The following is a 19021-nucleotide window of genomic DNA, read 5'->3' on the forward strand; positions in this document are numbered from 1 at the left end:
GCTGAAAGAGTCTAAAAAACGGATTCTAGAGTTACCCTTGTCAACTGTTTTCCACATGAATTCTAGCAGCAGTAGCTTCTCCAATGATTTGGGTATGATATCATATGAAAAAGAACCATCTATCCATGCGTCATCTACAACTCCACCCTTGGCAATGCGGGCCAACGCCGGTAGAACAAACTTTAAGTCGTAATTGGAATTGTGTATAAAAACAGGTACGAAATATTGTTGTCTAACGTTTAAATTGCATGACTGATGTGCTACCCCCCTACCTTTACTCCCTCCCGATGTATTTTCCTGCCCCAAATCATCATGGTCGATCACCTTCCTTCTCCCTCCCTGCTGAAAACCCTCATCAAACTCTCCCTTACAAACCCAACACAGTTTACGATTTTTTATATCCACTATGTCATCTGGTGATAGAAGCAGAGGATAGTTTGTGTAATGACGGCACGAAAATGCACCGTTCGCTTTTTCGATTTGACTGACCAATGCCGAGTGCCTGCAGTCTTCATCATCACTTAAATTCTCAACTAAATCCAGCACTTTTATGGTATCACTGAAATCTCGTTGCACATGAGCGTAAGTGGCCCCTATGGCTTGATGTATTTTAACATGATTTGGATTTGACGAATCGCACACGTCTGTCAGTTTTAATTTGTAGTCTAAAACGATCTTATTGCTCTGCAGGAGCGTGTTTTGGAAATCTTTAAAACGTAAGATCGCTCTATCTCCGCTTACCGTCTCCACAGCCTGGTATCCATGACGTTTACAGTGTTTCATGTGATGCTTTAACTTTAAATCAGAGCGAAATCTTGAGAGGTATGTTGGACAGTAATAACACACACCACCCCGCTTCTTACCCTCCCCCAAAACCCTACTAATATCGGTAATTGGATTGAAATGACAAATTGAATCGGGGTTTGTGGGTGGGGTGTATAGAAGCCACACCCAATGTTCTATTGATTCAATTGAAGGAGCCCGCACTGGAAATAATACCCCCTTCTTATCGGAACGCTGGCCTTCCTCAAATTCTGTTTCATACTGTAACACCGTGACACCAATCTTTAAATGTGCATTAGCCCACTCAAAAATATCTATTCCTTTTAGGGTCACGGGAAACTGACCATCTAAACCAATAAAATCTACTTTGGGGAATTTTGAGCCTTTTCTGCCATTGACTGCCATTTTATCCCAGTTTTTCCTAGATGCATCTATTTGAAGAGGTATTTATGCAACAATTAAAAAAGCATGCTTGAAACACTGCAGCCTCGTATCAAAGCAGATTTGTTGTATCCCCTTACACCCCTCTAAATCTGAACGATATTTTAAAATTATAGCCCTCTCCCCAGCCCCACCAACTCGTACAATAAAATCCTTTTTAAATCTACAAATATTAACGTTTAAACTTTCAATAAATAAAACCACCGACCCACTACCCCCCTCGTTATAATTTTCCCACTTACTTTGAATACTATTATCCCAATTTAGAAAAAACCTCCCCATAATTTGATAAATGCGGGTGAATTGCCAACATCTCTGTGTGCAAGTATTTCAAATACACCTCGCCCGCATTTTCATTTAAAAAAAATATTTTTAGTGCTATTGATGCTTTTAAACTGACCCCCACACCCCCATCTTTTGTTAAAGAATGGCTCAAATCATATTATTATATGAATTAGAACTAGTCGAGGTATCTTGTCTTAAGTCCCCTCGTACTAAATAGTTGAAAGAGTCACGAAAAGTGCCACTGAATACCTGTTTGTGGTGCAAGGCAGAGTTTGACAGAAAAAAATCTGGAAGAGGGGATACTTGTGTTCTTGTTGCTGTATTACTACTTCTACTACTATTACTAGCACTAGGTACATCATTAAGCGGAATGGTGGGGGTGACATAGAATTGTCAATAGCACCACCCCCAGTCTGTTCAATTCCAATGGTTGGAGATGGCATGAAGTCCCCTAGGCCTGTTAGTACGTATTCCAAGGTGTTTGGGGACAGCTGATTGAGCCAGCCTGTATTGTCCTGTAATGGGATTTCTTTATGAGGACCCGGTTCAGATGCACTAGTAACATCCCCTAAATGCTCTCGCATAAATCTATCTGTCCATTCCGGGTCCTCCATCATGTCAATGTCACAAGTTAAATCATCTAGGCTGCCCATGTCTCCAAAACAATCGTTAAGAAAACCCCTATGCCACTCCATATTGTCTAGAACCAATGTAGGTTCATCTCTGAACTCCATTGGTGGTGCTAGAATTGGTTCAGGTCCTGTAAATGTTGATGTTTTATGACCCAATGATGATGATGATTGCACTGCTATTTCATTAATATATAGAAAAAAGGTTTATTTTCTATGTGAAATAAGCATTATTTCATAAAGTTGAAAAATCATTTTCATTTCTAGTTGTATGTTTACCTGGATATTTAATACGTACCATTTTTCCACACCACCCACAAAAATCAATTCCTCATAGAATTACTTAAACTAAATACTTACCCCCGCCTCCCACAGAAAGTTCAGAAAGATGTAATAGCATTTTTCTAGTCGTATGTTTAGCTGAATATTTAATAAGTACCATTTTTCCACACCACCCACAAAACTCAATTCCTCTTAGCATTATTTAAACTAAATATTTACCCCCGCCCTAGAAAGTTCAGAAAGATTTAATAGCCTTGTTCATGTTGAAGCGTTTCTAGTCGTATGTTTACCCGGATACTTAATAAATACAATTTTTCCGTAACACCCACCCACAAAACTCAATTCCACCTAGAATTATTTAAACCAAATACTTACCCCCACCTCCCTCAGAAAGTTCAGAAAAACACAATAGCCTTATCTATAGTCAAGCATTTTTCTAGTCGAAAACTAATTTTTTAAACTAAATAGTTACTCCTGCCCACCTCCCTCAGGAAATTCAGAGAAACACAATACCCTTATTTGTAGTGAAACATTTTTCTAATTGTATGTTTACCCGGATATTTAATACTTACCAATTTCCTGCACCATCCACAAAATTCAATTCCTTCTAGTATTTTTAAGTAAATAATCAGGCATGAGGTAGAGGTAAAATAACTATATTTACTAATTCAGACTACATTTGTATTGCTGAAGCCCCTGGCAAAGCATGAAGGGGGGTCCCCTCACGATCTTGAGTAGACCAGACCGATGCATTATGAGAAAGCATCCATTCCCTCTTGAATTTTGTGCCAGGTTGCATAAAGGTCTGTGCAGAGTTGACACTGGCATTAGAGGGTCCTGGTTGGTCCAGAGAACTTGTAATGGATGGTTGTACAGCTTGCATCAATTTGGTATCGTTCCATCTTGGTCTCTTTTCGGGGGGGGGGGGAGTAAGTGCATGAATCCACCTCCTCCTCCTTGAAAAAGAAGAAAAATTTAGTAAGGAAATAATAACCTCTCTTTTACAGATAAATTGCCCTCTAAAGTTTATTCTTATGTTTGTAGCTCTCTATGTCTTAGCGCTTTAGAAATATTTAAAAAAAGCTTCTAAAGTAAAATTTTGGAAAATTTGAGTCTTGGGGGATAGGGGATTTAAAAAACATCTTGCCATAACATAATGTGTTTTTTAAACTTTATTCTTATTGTTGTAATAGTCTATATGATATCACTTTATAAATATTTTTAAAAAGCTTCTAAATTAAAATTTTTTGAAATTTTGAGTTTGGGGGGAAGGGGGATTTCAAAAACATCTTGCCATAACATAATTTATCCTCTAAAGTTGATTCTGATGTTTGTAGCGCTATATGTCTTAGCAATTTATAAATATTTTTAAAAAGGTTCTAAAGTAAGATTTTTAAAAATTTTGAGTTTGGGAGAAAGGGGGATTACAAAAACATCTTCCCATGAGAAAAATTACACTTTAGATTCAATTCTGATATTTGTTATGCTCTGTATGTAAGCTCCTTAGAAATATTTTTAAAAAGACTCTAAAGTAAAATTTTAGAAAATTTTGAGTTTGGGGGGAAGGGGGATTTCAAAAACATCTTGCCATAACATGATTTATCCTTTAGTGTTGATTATGATGTTTGTAGCGCTTTTTGTCTTAGCGCTTTAGAAATATTTTTAAAAAGCTTCTAAAGTAAAATTTTGGAAAATTTTGAATTTGGGTGGGGGACGGGGATTTCAAAAACATCTTCCCATGATATAAATTACCCCCTAAAGTCAATTCTGATGTTTGTAGCGCTCTATGTCTTAGCGCTTTAGAAATATTTAAAAAGCTTCTAAAGTAAAATTTTGGAAAATTTTGAGTTTGGGGGGAATGAAGGATTTCAAAAAAATCTTCCCATGATATAAATTACCCCCTAAAGTCAATTCTGAGTTTAGTGTACTATTCTTTAATTAACGATTTTAATATCAATTTTTTAGTATACCATAACACTAGACCCTATTTTAAATTGACAACATTGTTCAAACATCACTTATGCATCGCATTTCAAAGGCTTTATTCACCTTTAATTTGACAATAAAATGAATCTACACACACACACACATACACACACAGTCACAGACACAACAAAAAAGTGAAAATCATTACGTTGTTATTGAATTTGCAAAATTCATTATACTATCTCAATGAATTATCGAGTAGACAGAAAAATAAACATCACATGCATCGCTCACACACACACACACACACACACACACACACAGTCAATGTGGCATCGATCAATCTTTGTCCCTATCAAATCTGAGTTTCTGGCTAGAATTAAACAAGACCCGTCTTCCTCACCAAGCTTTTGTTTTCAGATACGACACGTGCGAAGTTTTGATTCCAAAAGGGACCCTTTCTCTAATTACAAACACAGATGCCTTTAGTTAGATCGGAAAACATTTTTCTAATGGGAAAAAAGGACATTTTTGAAGGAAATGACTATTTCTACAGGGCAGGAGCAGGAGGGGAGGATTTTATTTACATAATAGAAAAAAGAGTGTACTTTACGTTTTCTAGTGAGTATACTCATCATATTGTTGGGGGAGGGGGGTGCTATGTCCCCCTGAAATTGGAATTTACTGGTAAAATGATTTTATTTGGAAATATATTAAGAAATTCAGTAAACTCTACTCACGTTGAAAATTGAAGTATTCACGGTTTTAAAGTTAATAATATTCAGTGTACTATCTATGATACGTTAAATCATAATGAAAATTAAGTCGTAAGCTAAGAACCTTATATATGAAATGTCAAGGACAAATGAAAAACCAGTCCTTTTATTTTTAACCAATCACCAATCAACTTACCGTATATTGAGCAATCATGGTTGTCTTTGATTGGTTCTTAAAAAATGGATGTTGGCTCGAAAAACACTCTGGTTGAGTTATATAATTTCGACTATACTCCCAAAACATGTTGGACCACTTTATACCGTGCCAGCTTAAAAAAAAAATGTCCACGTGAACTTACGACGCACATTCTTGTGAAATTTCTTGTGCAATAGAACCTTGACTATTGTTTCATAACAATAGTCACTTTAGGGCACTTTGTAGCGTGCCAACTTTTAAAATGCACATGTCTAAGTATAGTGTCAAAGGCGTGGGTTTTCTTGTGAAATTCAATGTAAGTTTTCATGTAAGCTCAGTGGTGCCTATTATCATACTACGTGGGGGGATTTCCGGGAAAAATATTCCACTGAGGGGAGTTTTGACGTAGTTTAAAAAACGATCAGAATTTGAGGTCTGTATCAAATTTTAGTGTTCTAAGGGGAATTTTAAGGTGGGATTGCCTGCAAGAATTTTTTCCTGGGGGAATTTAGCGAGTATGGAATTGTCCGGGGGTGGGCTAGGGGCTTTTTACGTATAAACCCTACTTTGAGGAATGTTCTGTGGGGGAGGAAATTTTCCATGGAGGGGAGCTAGAGTTCCCGGCATTATTCGAAAGAAAATCAGAAATTAAATTATAAAAAATAAGTTATTTTTAACTGAAAGTAAGGAGCAATATTAAAGCTTCAAACGAACAGAAATTATTCCGTATATGAGGGGTTTGCCTCCTCCTCAACAACTCGCTCTTTGCGCTAAAATGTGACTTTTTGTCCCAACATTTTAAGACCTATTGTTGAAACACAAGGGGCGTTTAATTGGAATAAGAAGCTTTCTTAGAAGTTCTAAGATACTTTAACGTGAAGAGAGAGGTATTGAGGAGGGAGAAACCCCCCTCATACAGGGAATAGCTTCTGTTCGTTTTAAGTTTCAATGTTGCCCCTTACTTTCAGTTGAATAAACTTTTTTTTATTTAATATTCTGAAAGACCAAATTTAAATAAAAGATCCGTTTTCTGTTCTGATCCTAAGTATGCAAAGCTCGCCAATTTTGAACTTATCCAATTAAAATTTATTAGCATAGGCAAATATTTATAATTTACTTAAAAGTGAAAAACAGCCCCAAAAACATTTGCTATCGAGTTCACTTTCAGTTTTCATTTAAAGAAAAATCTCAATAATTCCTTTTTATTTTAGGAAGGAAACCAAAAAACTTGTGGATCTTCTGGAATCAGTGGCTTTTTCTTAATACTCGTCAGCTTGCTCACAATTTTGAAACCCTGAAGGCAATACTAAATGTATGCCTATTGGAAGTTAAAAATCTTGATCTTTTTGGTGTTTTATCTGCAAGGACATCTTCGGTTGGAATATTACCGCACAAAAGTGTCCAAGGCCTTGTCCAGTTGAAGGGATTACCAGGTTTGCCTCCCCCCCCCCCCCGAAATTTTCATCCGACTCGTAAAGACGTAACAAAAATGCATGTAAACAAGTTTTTGATGCGTTTTTAAAGTGTTTTCGTCCCCCCCCCTTGAACAAAAATACTGGATAGAATACGTCCTTTAACGTGGTACTAAAGTTCAGTTCCGTTGTAACAGCTTGGTACACTTATCATGGTGCTCCATATAATGCTCCAAACTTCTTCAAAGTCAGAACAACTTTTTTCAAGCATAAATTTTGAAAAACTTTGTCCACAAAATAAGCTATTCAAAGAAAAGTAAAGTGCTTTATAGAGCTTTTCCGTAAATAAGTTTATAAAAAGAAAAGTAAAGAGCAGCTGGACAAGTGGAAATACAGTCAAATAACGTTATAAAAGAAAAAACTTTTAAAATGCATTTTGTTTTCATTAAAGCGCAAATTCTGATTTTTCTGACCAAATTTTTGACGTTCTGGTCCTTACAAGGTATAGAGGGCGTTAGTCCTACTCCTGTTTGTTCTAGTTTTTTTCGTTTTACGTTTGACTTAATTATTTATTGTAATTTCTATTTGTCTAGGGTTTCACTTATTTGTTGATAGGGAATTATGTTCGTTTAACATTTGAATTACTATTTCACATTATTTCGTTTGCCTTAGGTTTAATGTAGCTCTTTAATATTCTTCGAAAAACATCTTTTATGAAATTGTTTCAAAATTAATTTCTGTTCATTTTTAACCAACATAGTTTTTTTTTAATTAGTTTAATAAAAGGATTACTTGTAAAGCTTGTTTGGTTTTTCTTCTTGAGAATCAAGATTTTGCGACATTTTTTCTTTGTAGTTTCACTTTAGAACTTCGGATGGAAAGGCATGTGGAAATCTGCAAACAAACGGATTGGAAATCTGCATAATTTTGGGCTGAAGTCATTCTGACTGCCACCGTCTTACAATCCTTATTATAGACAAATACTATCGACCATCCCCTTCAGCATGCACTTAAAGTTCCAACTTAATTTCCTTAGGTGTTCCCTGAGGTGTCACAGATAAACCGTTTTGACAACCTTCAATTCACATTGTGTCTTTTCCTTCAGTTCAATATCCCCCTTAATATGCTCTGAAAAATTCAACTTAATACCCTTAGCCTTAGTAGTAGTAACAGTAACAGTAGTTATAATAGCATTCATATATTGTCCTTTGGTTAGTTCAACATCCCTCTCAACAGGCCTTAAAAGTTTCACCGTATTACCCGTACACTGTTTAGAGACCCAGGATCAAACATCCGTCCTTTCCCAATAACAAACCCCATGTTTAAACAATTGGCAAATTGCATAACTTCTAGCCCTGGCCCCAAGGGCTATGGGGGTCAAGTCATCCCTGAGACATATTTATTGAACCTTTTAACTAATATGAACAAAATGGTTATATCAAATTTTATATCATAAAATTGTCTCAGCGCAATGAGTCAGTAAATTTGCGTAGGCTTCCCTCATAATTTTTATTTGTTTAAGGCCCAAGTCCACTCAGGTCTCTGAAAGGAGACTCACAAAAAAAAATGTAAGGACATGTAATATTGCTTAATAAAACCTTAATGCTAGCATTGCTGCTTATACACATTTTTTAATTTTTAAGTTAGATGGGTTACAGCAAACTGTCTATAGTGGTGGTAATTTTAAATTCTGTAGCTTCAGCACTGATATTAAAACGTTAAATAGTACTTTCAATCGGTGGTTCGACTGCAGAGACATCACAACTGAGATGAATCTTGTGCTCCATTGTAGATAAAACGAAATAATAATCAACCTAATAATTTGAGTTCTGTAGCTGAGGGGAAAATTAGAGCTAAGGGATTGCCATTCATTTTTATTACCAACTTTTCATAGAATGGCAACAGCACGTTTTAATAATTGAATCAGTTCCCCCGTTTTTGTTTTTTCTTGGAATTGGTAATGATTCGCGTTTTTTTTTTGGAATAATAGTTTTGTTCTCTTTTTAATATATCTGATTTGTTATTTTACTCACAAGGTTGTCGGTCATTAAACCACATTGAAAGTTTTCGTGTCTAACTTTACTTTTTAAAAGGGCTGATTTTTGTTACTAAAAATTTTCGTCACGACATATAAAGACCTTGGTTTTGCAAATTACATCAGTAGAAACTTGAAATTTATTTTCATTTTTTTTGTTTGGGGGGAGGGGGTTTAAAATGCTATTTCAAGCAGATAGTCAGTTGGGAGAATAAGAAACAGTAAGCCAAAGACTTGTTGTCACTAGACAAAACAAAAAAGTACTACTAAGGTTGCAGGCAAAAAATCTATTAACAGACAAGAAAGAAAATTTGCAGTAGTTGTTGCAATGATTTCAGCGTAAACTTGGCCCTTATCCAATCAATCGTATTGTTTCGTATTTGTATCATCATCTCTTTTTTGTGAAAAAAATTCTAATTCAGTCTGAAGCTTGTCCGTTTTAAAAATACATTTAAGGTTGACCTATACTTCTCTGCTAAATTGACTTTTGTCCTAAAGCGACCAAAGGAAAAGAAGGCCATTGATATTTCGTCAGGACTAAATCATTTAATGTCACCAATGCCTTGAATTTCTGACCTTCAGAAAAAAAAATTGAAGAATAAAATTCGTAGCTGACAGTGGCGTCGTTTTAGGTGGGCAAGGGGGTTGGGGTGATTTCTGACAAAATTTTGTAATGGGAACTTTTCATATTTTCTTTCATATAGGTCTATAAAAAATTTTAGTATTGACAATGTATCCATATATTTCACGCCCTCGATCAAAAACAAAGAAGAACATGGAATGCCTGAATCCATCTCTCCTGTATCCTTATTTGCCCCTGGGCACCCTGCACCCCTCCCCCATGATGTCGGATAAAAATTTTTAGATAGCAATATAACTTAAAATGAATGAAAGTCCCAAAAAAAGCCTCCAAATGGGACATTTTCTATGCAACCCCAGAAGCAAGGATTTCAAATTATGCAATTTGTCCATTCTTCACAATGACACTTCAGTATAAAAGATGGCCATGCCCCACAGTATTAAAACCAGAATCTTGCATGAAATTAAAAGTGAATACCTGATATTTAGCACGAATTGGACTTGGCTTCCCTCCAAGCCACTTTTCCTCGAATTTATATTTTATGGTAGTAAAGGTAGGCGTGATTCATCTTAATTCAATCGGAGTATTGACAACATTTTCAATCTCAACTCAAAATGAAGCTAATTTTAAGCCATTGTCTGAATCAGCTCAAACATGAGCAAAGTCCTCACTCCGTGGAAAAATAACTAAGTCTAGGCTGCAGAATTTCGATGGTTAGATGCAAAAATAGACAAAATCCTGAATCAGTACAGTCTGGTTTAACACAGTGCAGTTTGGTCCTCATTCTGTGTAAAAACGAACTATGATCACACTTAGTTCTAAAGCGAGATGCGGATCAAAAATGATCTAAGTCAAAGTTATAGAAATTCGTGCCACGTCTAGGTGTGAAAACGATTTCAGTCCTGACTCAGTTAAAAAAAAGAAAAAAAAGACAAGCTATTGACTGACTTGGTGGGTGTGTTCCACCTTGTTTGAACTAGAAAGAGATTTTAAGTCTGTATGATTGAAGAATCAAAGGGGATCATTTTCCCCTCCAAGGTCCCCAAGCCTCTATATCACTGTGAGTGTTTACCAAAAACTAGGCATGTTGAAACTCCTTTAAATTGGATCATAAAAGGCTTCTATCTTTCGGATTGAAGGGCGAAAGTGAGCCCACGTCCTCTTCCAAAACGTATCCTCATATCGTATCACTGGTAGCAGTCGTGAAGTCATGTGACTCCTCGTTTGAAGCAGAATCATGAAAGGATTAAAAATCTGTATATTTTGAGAATAAAAGTGCCCATTTCCATGCCCTCGACCTCAGGGTTAAATTTTATCAGAAACAAATGCACGTTATATCTTGTCTGAACAAAATTTTTGCAACAATTCAGAGCCTGATTGGATGCAAAAAGCGGACCTATGATCCCTCCAAAGTCACATCCCACCGTTAATTCTTCAACAGGAAAGCAGGCAGTTTTTTTCGCTGATCGGTTTGAAACCTATGAGAAAAATACTTTCGGCTATTAAGACATGCGAATGATTGTTTACCAAGGCATTCATCTCTTCTTTTATATCTGTGCAAAAGAGCTAGTGTCCGCTTCAAACCTAAAGGGTAAAGGAATAAATAAGACAGATTTTGATAGGCGTAAGGAACTTCCGATTTTCTGTGACCTTCAATAGGAAAGTATCTAATATTTTTGAAATTGGACGGACACATATCCACAGCTTAGCAGACTTCTCCAAAAAATTGTATACCACTAATATTTTTATTCGGTTGAGGCTCTAGAAGAGTTTGAAGTCAAAAATAGGGATTACGAATCAATTTTTATTAACTGCAGCGTGTCTTACTGCCTAATGGTTCCAGAGGAATAAAAATTTACTGGCTGAAATGACGAGGGAGCAGTCAAAGCTTCTTTTTTTTAATTTACTGTATCTAAATTTATGACTTTGTTCCGATAAGAAATATTATTCTATTATTTATAATGAGCTTGACATTTTGAAATTCATTTTGATTTCTGAGCTTCTTTTGAGAAGTTTGTTACGAATCAGTACTTGGTATCAAATTCATTCTTCGTAGCAATAATTACCTGAAAAGTATGAAAATTCGTGCTTAAGGTATTGTTGAAAAATGCATTTAAGCCCTTGAAAACATTTATTCCATAGCGTCTGCCAAAAACAGAATTTGCGGAGTTGGCCATGGAACAGAGTTACCACAGAAGTACCGGAGAGCTGCAAGTGTCAGACCCAGTTTATAAGATAGAGGGCGCTGATATCAGGGTTGCACGTGTCGTGTAATAGTGTGCGATAGTTTTCTTCCTATTTCTCATCGTCATTTCTGTTTTAAATTGAATGCAAAAATTCACCCTACTCCAGAAAATGTCACACGACTGTGTGACAACTCCCAAAAATTATCACACGAATTCTAATCCTTCACCTAAGTTTTTTTTTGTCTTCATATCTTTAAATTCGTATAGACTTTCTGGGTATTTTATGATTGGATAAGCCAGTGTTCAAGTCATTTTTCCTTTCCGCAACTATTCCTAGAACGATCCTGTCTTTTAATCCAGTTTAATTTAGCAAGGGATGAAGAGGTGGTATAATTCTTATTTTTGACTGATCAGTCAGTTTGAATTACTTTTTTTGCGAGGTAGTGTTTAAATGAACTTTTTTTTATTTTATTTATTTATTTATCTTTTTTGCTCAATAGATTCTTATAAATAAAAGCAAAATCCTACAGGTTTTAACATCTCTATCTAAAGCTATTAATAACGAATAGATATATGAAGTTTTCTCTTATATAATGACTCCCAATTCAGGTTTCGCAAGAATGAGACACAAAAAGCCTTCCAAAAGTTTCAAATCACCTTTTTTTTTATTTCTCGTCCAACTTCAAAAGCTTTTTTCTTGTGGCAACCTCAGCTGATATCACCATTTAAAAAAAAATGATGCGTAACAAGCCATTTCTGAGTGGTAAAAAAATGCCAGTCGTGAATAAACAATGGAAAGTGAGGCTGGCTTATAAGGCTTGCTAGTAAAAACTAACGTAGAGAACGACTGAAAAACAAGTATTTGAAAAGTAACCACGCTTCTATTGTCAAAACGAATTTTCTCGCTAATCCAGTGTTGGCAGGTCGAGATTTCAGTGGTTTTCTTTTAAGCATTTTCATTTTCTTTCTGTAATCTTGTCATCGTATTAATCTTATTCATTTATGTAATTCAACTGAGGGGCAAATAAAATTACAACTTATCTTTCTCGTTAGATTAGAGAATTTGACAGTGAACCTTTCCTGTGACTGCTGTGGTTGTCAAACAGAAACTGCCAAATGTTTGCGATGCTCTTTTTGGAATTCTTCAGCAGTGTAAAAGTATACAGATCATTGAGCTGACTTTCCTTCTTTTGGGCCATTCGCAATGTAAGAGGGATCATAGGACACACAGCAAGTCAACAGATGACTAATCCAAACTGCAAGAAAAACTCAGCTCCCTAAATTGTCAGAGTAATGACGTTCAAAGGCCCTGTAGACTGACAGGCACCTCAAGACACCACCGTCCCATCTACCGTGCGAGATACAAACAAACTTAAAATTATGTGGAGTAAACAGAGGTCGGTAAAGCTTGCTAAAAACTCATCAGTTGTAAAGTTTCACACCAGGTAAGTAAATAGATGAAAGGCGGTTTGAACTTTGCTGCAAGAAACATGTTCTGAAGGAAGTCTATACTGCAGAAATCCCTGTTTCAGAGGTGAAGAAGAGAGACCTTGTGGCCCTCTGCAAGAAGAAGGTGATCCCACAGCTACTCCCTCATGAACACGAAAGTTGAAAACTTCAAAGGGTACTAAAGAGACCCTTCTTTTGACTGACGAAGACGAAGAAAACGAATAATCGTCTCAAGAATAGCCTATTGACAAGTCATTTAAAATCTGTACTTTTTATATTCAAATTTGGATGAAAGCAGTATAGCTGAATTGCATTAGTTTCCGAGATACTTGTTTTCCACTTGACACTCCGTCATAGGCTATTAGGGATTTTGTTAAGCGGAAACCTCGTATCGGCTTTTCTGTTAGAACTGCTTTAGTCGAATTGTTTTTGTTCTGCCCATGGCCACGGAATCCACCATAAAAAACTGACTATCTATTGTAAAGACTTCAACATCGTAACTACTAACAGGATAAAAGTTATTATGTTGTTTTCACCTCCTGGAAATTTTTGAAAAAGGGAGATACGTGGTTTCCGCTTTAAAATGACGATATAATAAACCCACTATCCTACTTCCAATTTCCAGAAAACATAAACACCATAGTAGCAATTTGACACAAATCACATTGCGGTTAGAGAACTGCTTCTTTTTTTAAGAATTTAGTTCAAAATTTTAAAGTTGTACAATATTAAATATCAAAATTGATGTATCTAATTATCAGACTAAAAATCCATATTGAATATTGAAACGTAAATGTCGATATCGGAAAAGATATTCAGACATTTCTGTTTATTTTCAGCTTTCTCAACCATCAACCAGTTAAAATCAAGTAGAGAAAATCCAACATAAGAAAAGTTCTCGTTAATATCAGGTATAAATTAAAAGTTCTAGGGGGCAGCTAGCCCCCTTCCCTACCCCCATGGTTCTTATCATTCATCAACCTGGGCGAGCAAGAATAGAATCATATCTTAATAAAAAAAAATAAGCTTGCCTGTCCCTTTTAATTAACTAAACTTACCACCATTCCTTAATGAAACATTGAAAACAAATACAAAAAGTATACGATATAAATGTGTCAGTGCGTCATTTCAGTTAGAGGTCTGTATTACATGCGTTTTGTCTGTACGCATTACATGCGTTTTGTCTACTTCCAATTTCCAGAAAACATAAACACCATAGTAGCAATTTGACACAAATCACATTGCGGTTAGAGAACTGCTTCTTTTTTTAAGAATTCAGTTCAAAAGTTTAAAGTTGTACAATATTAAATATCAAAATTGATGTATCTAAATATCAGACTAAAAATCCATGTTGAATATTGAAACGTAATTGCAGATATCGGAAAAGATATTCAGACATTTCTGTTTATTTTCAGCTTTCCAACCATCAACCAGTTAAAATCAAGTAGAGAAAATCCAACATAAGAAAAGTTCTCGTTAATATCAGGTAAAAATTAAAAGTTCTAGGGGGTAGCTAGCCCCCTTCCCTACCCCCATGGTTCTTATCATTCATCAACCTGGGCGAGCAAGAATAGAATCATATCTTAATAAAAAAAAAATAAGCTTGCCTGTCCCTTTTAATTAACTAAAGTTACCACCATTCCTTAATGAAACATTGAAAACAAATACAAAAAGTATACGATATAAATGTGTCAGTGCGTCATTTCAGTTAGAGGTCTGTATTACATGCGTTTTGTCTGTACGCATTACATGCGTTTTGTCTACTTCCAATTTCCAGAAAACATAAACACCATAGTCGCAATTTGACACAAATCACATTGCGGTTAGAGAACTGCTTCTTTTTTTAAGAATTCAGTTCAAAAGTTTAAAGTTATACAATATTAAATATCAAAATTGATGTATCTAAATATCAGACTAAAAATCCATGTTGAATATTGAAACGTAATTGCAGATATCGGAAAAGATATTCAGACATTTCTGTTTATTTTCAGCTTTCCAACCATCAACCAGTTAAAATCAAGTAGAGAAAATCCAACATAAGAAAAGTTCTCGTTAATATCAGGTAAAAATTAAAAGTTCTAGGGGGTAGCTAGCCCCCTTCCCTACCCCCATGGTTCTTATCATTCATCAACCTGGGCGAGCAAGAATAGAATCATATCTTAATAAAAAAAAATAAGCTTGCCTGTCCCTTTTAATTAACTAAAGTTACCACCATTCCTTAATGAAACATTGAAAACAAATACAAAAAGTATACGATATAAATGTGTCAGTGCGTCATTTCAGTTAGAGGTCTGTATTACATGCTTTTTGTCTGTACGTATTACATGCGTTTTGTCTACTTCCAATTTCCAGAAAACATAAACACCATAGTAGCAATTTGACACAAATCACATTGCGGTTAGAGAACTGCTTCTTTTTTTAAGAATTCAGTTCAAAAGTTTAAAGTTATACAATATTAAATATCAAAATTGATGTATCTAAATATCAGACTAAAAATCCATGTTGAATATTGAAACGTAATTGTAGATATCGGAAAAGATATTCAGACATTTCTGTTTATTTTCAGCTTTCCAACCATCAACCAGTTAAAATCAAGTAGAGAAAATCCAACATAAGAAAAGTTCTCGTTAATATCAGGTAAAAATTAAAAGTTCTAGGGGGCAGCTAGCCCCCTTCCCTACCCCCATGGTTCTTATCATTCATCAACCTGGGCGAGCAAGAATAGAATCATATCTTAATAAAAAAAATAAGCTTGCCTGTCTCTTTTAATTAACTAAAGTTACCACCATTCCTTAATGAAACATTGAAAACAAATACAAAAAGTATACGATATAAATGTGTCAGTGCGTCATTTCAGTTAGAGGTCTGTATTACATGCGTTTTGTCTGTACGTATTACATGCGTTTTGTCTACTTCCAATTTCCAGAAAACATAAACACCATAGTCGCAATTTGACACAAATCACATTGCGGTTAGAGAACTGCTTCTTTTTTTAAGAATTCAGTTCAAAATTTTAAAGTTGTACAATATTAAATATCAAAATTGATGTATCTAAATATCAGACTAAAAATCCATGTTGAATATTGAAACGTAATTCGTCGCCTGAAAGCAGTTTTGCCGAATCTGTTTTTCCAAAAACGGGAGAAAAACGAGTTTGAAAATTTTGACATTTGTATCTCAGAATCGGCAATAGCTAGAGCGTTGATTTTTTGTTTCAAAATTAAGAACCAAAATTGCTTATATCGTTTTGCTTATTTTCATTAGTCTAAGGCGAGCCTTTCCTGCGCTAAAACGGAATGAATATCATCTTCGGCAAAACCGCCTAAAAATTTCGGAACACAGGTAAGATATGACGAAACGGAATTAGCTCAGCGTGAATTAGAAATGCGACTTTCAGCAAAACATATTTCATCTGATAGACAAATTCTAATTTCGACAATTAACTGGGAGTTTTACAATAAAATGTAGCAGAAGATCAGTGGGAGGTGTCACTTAGCAAGAAGCTTCTCCGAATTTCTGGTTTTAACCTTTGGAGAATTAATGGCAGAGGCTGCTTCGGGACACGCTATGATTTCAGCTGAAGTACTAGGTACCTCAGCTCTGTTACAACTTCTAATAAGACTTTTCACATATGCCACATCTACTGCTGGTATGAAACAGTAAAGCGATTCTACGTCTTTAATTCTTCCTGTTGGCAACTCAACTACTGTACGTGAAAGTCCAGGAGGTAGCAGCTTGTCCACAGCATTCACTACTAACACATTGGACCATGATCTTCTTGGGCTAGCCTCTGGTGTAGTCAGCACTTCAGAAGGAGCAGTTTCTGCTAGTAAAGTTTCATAGAACACCGTTTTGCATAGTCCTTGCTTAAACTGTAATAATTTCACCTTTGAAAATATTACTAAGTTATATTGATTGCACTTGAACGCTTTGGTGTAATCAAAAACTTTTGCTTGTCATTTGAATAATGATAAATAGGTCACGGAGCTAAACAATCAAAAGCATTCTTGTCAATTCTGGTAGCGAAAAGACATCCTTGCGCTTCAAAGACCCCTCAATGACGCTTTGAACACCATCGACCTCCTGAATCGTGGAGTGGCCAGGCTCAGAATACTTCATCGTTATACTCTGGACGTGTGAATGCTTCTTCAGGATGTCTTGCATCATGTAGCTCATTATTTGATTACAATTTTGAGGCACACATGAATCTGACCATGTAACCAACTTTCTGATGTCAGGATAGGTAGTAAAAACCTTATCAAGGATAGCACGAAGACCACAGGCAATATCATTTTCACTTCTACCAGCAGGGTATTCTGACCACAAACAACAATAAACTTTCTTGATTAGCTCTCCTGTCTGTCTGCGAAAGGTAAGAATAGCAGTTAAGTTAAAGCAAGTGATCTTCTTTTTGTAAAAAAAGGATGAAACCTCCCCCTTTGGCAAAGAAAAAACTTTTCCATATCAAAACACAATACGGGGTCATCCAAAGCCCTGTCCTTATCTCTTTCTTCTTTGCTTTCTAGTTTTCCTTTCACATGAGGAGGTTTTGACCTCTTCAGATAATTCAGTACCATTTTGTTAATTAACTTTTTTTTCTTCACAAAAATCGCATCTGCCAGTTATAGGAACATGAAATGCAAGATTAAATTCACAATTGAAAACTTTTCTGTACATGTGTTCCTTGAGAGGCAACTTACCATCTTCCGCACACTTACTTTCATACAATGAATGCATTTTGCTTATATTGAGTGAAGGGTCGAGGAACTTTCTGTTGGTTTTGGCACGACAGTAATGAGATTCGATGGTTGTAAAGCTTTCAATGTGCTTTCTTATGTATGCGAGATCCTCTTCTTTACTTTTATTCACAGGATTCTGTGGTACACTAACAGGAGGCACTCCACCACTTGATAACTTATGGGCATAATGTATCCGCTTATCATCGATGTCTAGGGTAGCAAAAAAAATCCTTTGCAGACCTCCACAGTTTTCTTATGAACTGACAGATAATTGTGGAATGTATGCTTCAACCGAGTTTCTCTTTTTTTGTTCCTTTTTTTAGGTGAAGATTTTGTTGTTTTCACATATTACATTCTTTTGGAATCTTTTGACAATGCCCAAAAGTTTTTAAACACAATTTGAAGATCAGTCTCTGAGAAAGGTTCAAAACATCTGAAAGGACACGAATGACGGCAATTAAAGGGTTTCACTTCCTTCTCCTTTCCATGTGCTTTTTTGGTAACAGGGTTCAGATAAACATTTCCAGAGTTTACTGCATTCTTTATCTGATTTTTCACCCAATTTTCCTTGTAATTTAACCTCTTTCTGACTTTTTTGGATGCATTATTTCTCGTTTCTGTACCATCATTTCCTTCTGTGGTTGGAGACATGCTAGCAGAAGCTGTTTCACTGATTTCTCTGGTAGCCTCTGGTTCACTTTCTGTTCTATTACTTGTCCGAGTAGTAGGAGAGCTGGACTGGCCAGCATCTTCGCAGAATGCAGTACTTTCGACTTCTGATGAAGATCCCTTACTGGGTGGAGATTCTGGATCACTTTCCACTTGCGGGAAATACGTCGAGTCAGAATCTTCATCTGAAGACAAATCTTCGGGGCTAAAAAAGAAAGCTTTATGTTCACCCATGTTACTGGAACATTTTCTAAGAATGATTTTAGTGACACAAACTAGTTCCACACCTTTTCATTAGCCTACACACAGAAAGGTCAAAGAGCAATCACCTCATCTGTTTCCTTGACTGAAATCTTTGACCCAGCTTTTTCTGCCAGTCTAGAACACTAATGTGTTTCCTACTTGGGGAGCTAGTCCTGATTCAGCTGGCAAACATCTTCCTAAATGGGATGTTCATGTCAATATTGCATTCATGTGTCTTCCTAACTCTGATGAACACCCCAGATAGGCACTGTGATCCAAAATGCATTAAACCATGATAGGGGTTTGTGACTTCTTTTTTATACTGGTTTACCACAGGAAATTGTTATTGCAAGTGGCTCCCCAAAGTTTTCTTAAACTGAAAGCATGAAAAAACAATAAGTTCTATTTTCTATTCAATCTTAGTTTTAGGGAGCCACTTGCAATAACAGT

At 35.8% G+C, this 19021-nt stretch overlaps 1 protein-coding gene across 1 annotated transcript in view; it reads left to right on the forward strand.

Annotated features, from left to right (window-relative positions):
* BORCS6 (BLOC-1 related complex subunit 6) overlaps positions 1 to 7456 on the forward strand; it is a 150198-nt gene extending 142742 nt beyond the window's left edge. The window contains exon 7 of the mRNA XM_089091057.1: positions 6470 to 7456. Within this exon, the coding sequence (XP_088947183.1) occupies positions 6470 to 6521 (52 nt within the window). The 3' untranslated portion in view covers positions 6522 to 7456. The remainder of the gene's footprint in view (positions 1 to 6469) is intronic.
* Positions 7457 to 19021: the final 11565 nt, after the last annotated feature.

This window comes from Artemia sp. Qi Xiang Cuo, chromosome 1 (genome assembly GCF_049724085.1).
Source record: "Artemia sp. Qi Xiang Cuo chromosome 1, ASM4972408v1, whole genome shotgun sequence".
NCBI lineage: Eukaryota > Metazoa > Arthropoda > Branchiopoda > Anostraca > Artemiidae > Artemia > Artemia sp. Qi Xiang Cuo.